At 48.5% G+C, this 8,311-nt stretch overlaps 2 protein-coding genes across 2 annotated transcripts; both read right to left on the reverse strand.

Annotated features, from left to right (window-relative positions):
• Nucleotides 1-586: 586 nt before the first annotated feature.
• Nucleotides 587-784, reverse strand: BBBOND_0002280 (hypothetical protein, conserved; the record flags this gene model as incomplete). Its single annotated transcript, XM_012915068.1, has 1 exon — nucleotides 587-784. One exon carries the CDS (start codon nucleotides 782-784, stop codon nucleotides 587-589), a length of 198 nt encoding a protein of 65 aa, XP_012770522.1.
• Nucleotides 785-2,401: 1,617 nt separating this feature from the next.
• BBBOND_0002290 (hypothetical protein, conserved) lies at nucleotides 2,402-7,794 on the reverse strand (the record flags this gene model as incomplete). The annotated part of the gene is made up of 2 exons (XM_012915069.1): nucleotides 2,402-7,523; nucleotides 7,544-7,794. 2 exons carry the CDS (start codon nucleotides 7,792-7,794, stop codon nucleotides 2,402-2,404), a joined length of 5,373 nt encoding a protein of 1,790 aa, XP_012770523.1.
• Nucleotides 7,795-8,311: the final 517 nt, after the last annotated feature.

Below are 8,311 nucleotides of genomic sequence, written 5' to 3' on the forward strand. Positions count from 1 at the left end.
AAGGGGCGATGAGGAGTGGGTTAAGGGGCGATGAGGAGTGGATAAAGGGGCGATGTAGAGTGGGTAAAGGGGCGATGTAGAGTGGGTAAAGGGGCGATGTAGAGTAGTTTAAGGGGTGATGTAGAGTGGATGATAATCACTACTCTGGTCACCACTGTCATCGCTGCCGTGTCCATGTCATCGCTGCCGTGTCCATGTCATCGCTGCCGTGTCCATGTCATCGCTGCCGTAACCAGTAACTTGGTCAGGTGCTTGGTCAGCACTTTGGTCATGGCATTGGTCAGCACCTTGGTAAACACTCTGGTCATGGCATTGGTCACCACGTTGGTCAGCACATTGGTCAACACTTCGGTAAGGTGCTAGGTCAGGTGTTTGGTCAGCACTTTAGTCACCACCTTGGTCACCACGTTGGTCATGGCATTGGTCAATTGCTTGGTCATGGCATTGGTCAATTGCTTGGTCAGCACTCTGGTCATGTGATTGATCGTCAATGCAATCATTACTGTCTAGCACATTAGATGTCAGTTGCCAGCTAGGTGATCAGTGGGATTTGGATTACGATGTTCGCGCTAACAAATTGCGGAGTTTAGCTGTAAAACGCGATACAGAAGGGTATCTTGCGGACGAGGAAATCGCGGATGTTGCGGCCCACCGGGAAGCGGAAGATGCACAGGTCGAGCAGGATTATGGCGACGATGATGGCAACGACGACGGCGGCGATGGCGGAGTAGGGAGGGGGGATGGTCACCTCACTGCTCATGCGATTTGTCATCAACGCAGTCATTACTGTCTAGCACATTAGATGCCAGTCGCTAGTTAGGTTATTGTTATTAGCTACGCAGTAGATACCGCACCCTGTGGAACGGCCGGATGCGGAAGTAGACCATGACGCAGATGACGAGGATGATGAGCGCGACGGGGACGATGATGATGGGAAGGAGGGGCGTGGAGGAAGATGATGAGTCAGAGGCGCTGATGGAACGTGGTTGCATAACGGCTTGTTGCTGAGAATGGGAGGAGGAGGAACCAGAGGAACCAGAGCGAAGCTGTTGACCGGAGGTACGCTGTGTGTCGGGGAGAGAACGAGTAACATAGACAGGGCGTTTGTCATAACAACATTTACATGGACATGTGCTGGTGTCGCAGTTAACACACCCCTTAGTATGGCAACCCTGATGTCCACCTATGCGCTCATAGTAAAGATCAGCACATCGGAAAAAACATCTACTACATTTTTTACAACAGATGTAGCAGCACCTACAGTCACGCGGCTCACAATTGGTGCCACAATCACACTTATATCTCCCCATCTTCCCCTCTCTCTCCCACTCCCCTCAACCTGCAAGCATATCAATCACCTAGCAAGCACTCACCAACTGCAACACTACCACTGCCGCTCCCAGTCCCCTCAACCGGCGAATATATCAATCACTCAAGCAACGCACTCACCAACTAACACGTTCCACTGCCGCTCCCAGTCCCCTCAACCTGCAGACATATCAGTCACTCAAGCAGCACTCACCAACTGCAACACGTACCACTGCCGCTCCCAGTCCCCTCAACCTGCAGACATATCAGTCACTCAAGCAGCACTCACCAACTGCAACACGTACCACTGCCGCTCCCAGTCCCCTCACCAACGCACTCACCGCTGTATCCCCCCAGCCCGGGCCACCGACACCCGCACTGCCCGGGATACCACAGCTGCCCTGACGCGACGCATGTCATCAGCACCAACTGTCACTTTAAATTATTCACTATTCGCAACGCCATAAAAATTGCAGCGAGCCACGTGCGCTCAACTCCCACAGTGCAGCAGCACCGTGCTACGAGCCGCGGTATCGGCGCCATGCTGGGGGAGCGTGTCCGCTACGTGCCTAAATGTGATATTAACGATCGCTAAATCGCTGCCCATAAACGCTACTTAACCGGGCCAACGCCGATTACGCCACCCTGCCAGTGACTCGCAACACACGGCTTAGGTCACCCGCCGCGGCCTTCACGGCCGCCTACGTTAGCGACCAATCACCCAGCCACACGTGACACTCACTCAATGGGCAACGCGGACGCCTCTCACAGTCAACGCACAACTCAACGCAACAACCAACCCACCAAGTTACGGTTCATCGGCCAGCTTACCACGTTGCCTGTGTGCTAGGTCAACACGTTGCCTGGTTGCTAGCTTACCACGTTGCCTGGTTGCTAGCTTACCACTTTGCCTGGGTGCTAGCTTAGCACGTTGCATTGTCGTTCAATCATCACTTCATTTCAACGCTATCTAGTTCACAGGTTGCCGCTAGGGTAATTCGAGACATTAGACTACGTTTGTCGGTTAGGTGAGTAGGTGATTCGCTAAGTGAGTTGTTACGTGAGTTACAGTGAATTACAAATGTGACGATGATCACGGTTGCAGATACGATATCTTGGCAAGCCTTCCGACTTGCGCTGCCGCCAACAATGACTGCGCCGTTATCCTGTGCGATGATGGTGATCGTAAGTGCGATTTGATATGGAGCACATCCAGCCTGCCAACCATTACGCAGATGAGGTAGAAGAGGGACAGCGACCAGAGTGCGACATTGAGCCATATAAACGGCTGCCTGATGGTGAAGAGGAATTCCGGAATGGTCTTATGAACCAGCACATACAAAGCGTTACCCTGTTTTACGACTTGTGCTAATGCTTTGCAAAAGTCTTCGCACGTTCGTTTTGTTGCGAGATTCTTACCGTTAAGATGACTCTTGCTTTCAAAATACAAGCCATATTTACGTAATGTAGGAAGAGTCATGGTACAGTTGACAATAGACCTGCACACTTGCGAGTGGGTAGGCATAGTATCATTCATTACAAACCCTGCTTTCATCATACATTCTTTGTCACAACTGCGACCATGACATCTTGCGCCGGGCTTATTGCAATTATTACAACAATCGGCATACAACTGTTCTAACAATTTGTAGAACGTTTCAGTCAGATAAACGATCCACGAGAGATATTTGTCAGCGTTATCCTCCGCAAACATGGAGCGGATATCACGATTGAGCGGCTTCAGATATGAACCACAGGGGCTAGTTGCAGTAGTCGTCGGGTTGCAACTGACAAGGGTGTTGAGGTCTCCATTGAAGTGTGACGCACTATGTCCGAAACCGTGTACGTTGGTCTTGAACATTGAGGTAATGTCCAGCTTTGTACTTGGATTCTTGAAATTTGCTCTGCTTACCGCTACACCGAAAGCTATTTCCCTGTGTTTGTCGCGTATTCCCTTGCTACCACGGCACCACTCACTTAGGAAATGATAGTAAAAAGCGAACATATCGCCCAGTGTTGTCGGCGCGCTGGAAAGGAGACAGGTGAGTTGACTGCACAGTTTAGTGAGTGGAGAGTATTCGGCGCTACAAAAATCGGTAAGTACCATGTAAATGTGTCTTCCCATCCGCCTATGGGATGCCATGTTACCGATATCTGCGAAGCCCATCGGCGTGATGCACGGCATACCAGGGGCCTTACTGCAACTGGAGCATGTCATTTTTAGTCCCTTGCTTGAGACACGATGCGGCAAAAAACCATGTAATCCATCCTCCAAGAATGCTTGTAACGGCGATTTCAAACCGCAACTAGCATCTTGGTCGCACTTTTGGTCACACGTTTGCTTGTGTTCTTGGTTGGCCCTTTGCTCGGGACATTGAAGTGTATTGCACTGCCACGTTGATCCGGCCACTTGGTAGCCATACCAGCAATCACGCCAACCATTTAGTTTTTTGTCGTGCAGTAACTGCTGGCATATGAAATAGAGCTGGTAATGAAGGCGTCTAAGGATATCAACCAGGGTACAGATTAGGCTGTTCATGTTATTCGGGTATACTAAACCCTGCGAATTGTTAGTGAATTCACAAGCATACACGCCACCCGCGTGGCCATATCCGAGGATGGAAGTGAGGACGTTGTGAGATTGCTTGCATACTTCGTCGAGTGTTGCTCTCAGCGCAGCAGCGGTGATGGGTTTCGGATAGGCGTCCAACGTGTCGGCATTTTCGTCTATAACAGGTAGATCGTCCGACTGAACGTCTTTGTGCTGCTCGCCCGGTTTCTCAAAGAGACCGCTAAATCCGTCAATTATCAAGTCTTGGTATACCGGACTATGAGGAAGTCCGTCAAGCCAACACAACATTTGGTATACATTGCAAGGTGCGTTGCCCTTCGATGGAGGAGCGATGTGGCAAACGTCATTGTATTGTCCGAGGTGGCCGACAAGACACGACATGATATCAATGAGACTAAATTTATCATGTTTCTTAGTTGACTCACACAATTTTAAATGCTCGTTGTTGACCCCGCTTATTGGCCAAGTCAGCCTCTTCTGAATTTGGTCACCTTTCATCCAGTCCTGGTCTTGCAGCTCGCCGTTCTGCTCGCCCCGGTCGGATACACGATAGCCTTCATCGGCGAACAGTTTTCCGAGGTCACCGTTTTTGTTAATCTGCTGTCCACTTAAGCTCTTGCAGTTTACTCTCAACATGGGTAACGAGACGCCAAGGAGATGAATGATCGTGAGACAAACCTTAGCGCCTTTACGACCCTCATCAGTCAACTGCGTATCACTTTTCGTAAGCCACTTACTGATTCCCTGGCCTCCGTCATACACGCTCACGTACGCCCTTCCCAGCACCGACGCCAGGTCAGCGAACCCCTCCTTGAACGCCTGCGAGAGCACCGTGTTGGGTTGGCCGAATTTACCAGGCGTGAACTTATCTAATTCGTCAGTAAGAGCATCTAAATTGTTACAAAACTCGTGGTCGAAGTGTTGAGATTGCACGAGTTTGGCGAGCAATTTGCGGAGGGCTTCCTTTGCGGGAGTGATGGCTTTGTAATCGGATGCAAACTCCGTCTGCTTTTCCCATCTATCAAAGAAAGCTTTCATGGCAGTGTTAAATTTACTGGTCGCTTGGCTCATCGCAGATTTTTGTCCTGTGGAGGATGTGGCCTTAAGGCTAGTTATAGCTTCGAGTGATGTGTCACCTTTGAGGAAGTGTTTCTCAAACTTGTCCATGAACTCCTTGTAGCCGAGGCTTGAATCCTGATTTATGGATACCGTCAAATTTTTAATGTCGCCGTAGACCTTGCTTGAGAAGTCGCTGAGCAGGGACTTGACGGAAGAGACGTATTGCTTTCGGGCATGAGTGGTTAATTTATCAATGGCTTGTTTCACCTCGTCACCGACACTCTTTTCCATATACTTTATGTATTCTGCTTGCAACGTCGGGGCGTCCTTCCCGATTATTTCATTGGCGTGTTTAATAGCATCCGTCACCGGACCGGTTAGTAGCTCTTCGAGGTGGTCGTGAATTGCTTGCAGGCTGCCAGATGCATCTTTGCGACCGTTAGCGATGTTAGATTTCTGAAACTTGTCAAGAATCATCTTGATTGTTTTACCTTTGTAGGCGAATGCGTCTTTAAGCCGTTCGAGATTTTCTCCAATTTGTTTTGACAGTTCTGCAAGGGCTGTAGTAGTCGGTGAGACGTCAAGGTCGCCGTTAGAATATCCACTAATGGAATTGATTGCTCGGTCCAGATCGTTGTACGGAGCCTTGCGTACTGATTCGATGGAGTTATCCCCTAGATCTACTTCATTACCTGCACTGCTCCGCTGAATGCCGGTGACCTGCTCAGTCATTGCGGTGATTGCGCTGTCCACTTTTCCGGCGAGATTGGGTTTATCCCTTGCGATGCTCCCATCACTATCGCGGCCCACTGAAGCGTTAAGGTTGACGTAGAGCTCCGCAGCGATTGGCCTGATGATGCCTACAATACTGCCGATTGTTATACTGCCTTGCTTATAGAAGAATTCTCCTAATTGGTTAGAAGTGCTTTTTGCCAAAGCAACTAGCTGATTTAATGTGGCCTCAACTGCATCGTATAGGTGGCTTCTATTCGTCAGGTGACTGTGGTAATCACTCGTAGACAGTGCATCTTTCTCAATCCTTTTGGCTAACTCTGACACTTTAATTCCATCTCGAGAATTCCGTTTCGTGAGCTTCGCTTCAACATTCGTGACAAAACCATTCACACACGTTTGAATAGCTTGAACATTTTGTTGTATGCTGCGGTCGTCTCCGGCGGATGTAGCGTTGGACTGTTTTTCGGCCCCCTCAATTGCAGGTTGAATTGCCTCTTTAACTTTCATTTTAATTTGCTCTGCAATCACTCGTTCTACATCTATTGCGCTTTTACCGAACTTCTCATAATACTTTTCGTTCGTTGAATATTTAGCGTATTCCCCAACCCATTGCTTAACCAAGCCGCCATCACTATCAACAATCCCATCTACCCAGCCGTGGACAGTGCTTGCGAATTTCGCTTGCGTGTATTTGATGGCGTAATTCTGCATTGTTATTTCAATGTCTTCAAGACCTTTGTTAACTCTTGACCCTCCCTTTATTTTCCCAATTTTCAGTCTAATGTGATTAGTGATGTCGCCAACATTTTTGTTTGCGTTGTGCGCTATCCCTACAACGGCATCTGGAGGAAACTGTCTCCCCAGCTCTACGATCGCCTTCGGAACTTCTCTCACAGCCTCTGCAATCTCCAATAATTTCTCCTTGTAAACCTTGTCAAGCTTTTTCAAGTTCTCAGCTGCTTCCGTCGCCAAATTTCCAAGATTACTCTTCACGCTAGTAATATAGCCATCCAGTTTTTGTTTCCACTCATCCACTTGTTTTGCCTTCTCTTTAATGGCATCTTGCTTGTCACCGCCGGGTAATTTTTCTTCAATTTCCCACGCATCTTTTATCGGCTTCTTGAGCATTTCATCAGCCTCTTCAATCCATTTCTTCAAATCCTTCACATGGCTCTGCAGATTGACGCTGATCTGTGTAAGGTCTTTCAAAATGACGTTCTTTATTAGGCCTTTTAAACCTTCTACAAGAGCGTTCACCTCCCTCTTAATATGTATCACCACTTGTGTTTCAAGCGCTGTTAGTGTCTCCCTTATCATTTTTTCGGTTGCCTCCAACTCAGTTGCTTCCCTGCTGGCCAACTGCTCTAGCCGCGTAGTCTCGTGCGAGACAACTTTATGTGCGTTATGTATACTAGTTTTACACTGTGAATATAGATCATTAATATGCTTAGTTACGTCTCTATACTGTGTTTCGTATTCCTTATATTTCTGAAGAGATGTCGCCACCAGCGCCTTGGCCGTGGACACTTGCTCCTCTACTTGCCGGGGATCGTCGACAACCTGAATATCATTAAGTGTTTTATTTAACTCACCTTTTACGGGTTTGACGTATTTCATCAGTGTCCTTATGGGCGTTTTAGCACATTCATTACTATCCCTCACCTTCTCATTATACCCCCGCACCCCTGCGACCACCCTTCCAATCGCAGCATTAAAACCGTTTTTACCGGCGTGTTTATTTTGCTTAAGAGCTTCAATTGCAATGTCAATTTCATCTTTATGCTGCCCTAAATGCTCTTTGATGTTACTGAGAACACCACTCAAAAATCCCATCACTGCATCACACAGCCTATCCAAGTCGGAGTACACAATCCCAGTGCCGTCGTAGCCTTTGGTAGCAGAGTTGAAGCCGAGGAATTTCTCGAGGCCAGTGCAGAGGTTATGAAGAATGTTTTCATCACCTTTTTTACCAAGTGATTCAGTGAAATTTTTAAGCTTATCTTTAAGTTCATTAAGTTGTTTCTCACGCTCTTCAATGTCCTCATACGCTTTCTTAGTAGCAGAGTCAGTAAGAGAATGGGCAGTATCAACAAGTTATTATAATGGTTTATGGAGGTCATAGGGGAGAGTTGGAATCTTCTGTGATTTTGGGGGAAACTTTGAGAAACGTGTTTTCTCGGGTTTATCACAGAAAGGAAATTTTTCCGATGTCACTGGGGGGTGTATTGAAGGCCAAAAGTGCGGAATTAAAGCGGCAACATCGCGAGGCGAAAGGCGGCCACACAGGCGCGCTGGATAGACGAACAAGGTACCAATGGAGAGCTCACAAGAAGTGCAGCTGAGCAGTCAAATCGATGAGGACGGAGACCTCATGGTTATTGACGTGGACGTCCCCGATGGGATGGACATCGATGCTCCGCTTGCCACCGTGGGGCGCCGAGAGTGTCGGCAACCCGAAAGGCGGCATGAATCCAGAAAACCGGTACAAAGCGGTGTTCAGGGCCCTAAAGGTAAACCCACAAATTCGAAGGGGGCCGGCCGTGGCGGCGAAAGCCGGCCAATCCCGCAGGCAAGCCGGAAACGACACCAGCCCGGAACCACTCCGGCTGTGAAGGGCGCTGGAAACAAAAGCGCGGA

This window comes from Babesia bigemina, scaffold Bbigscaff_64768, assembly GCF_000981445.1.
Source record: "Babesia bigemina genome assembly Bbig001, scaffold Bbigscaff_64768".
Classification (NCBI taxonomy): domain Eukaryota; phylum Apicomplexa; class Aconoidasida; order Piroplasmida; family Babesiidae; genus Babesia; species Babesia bigemina.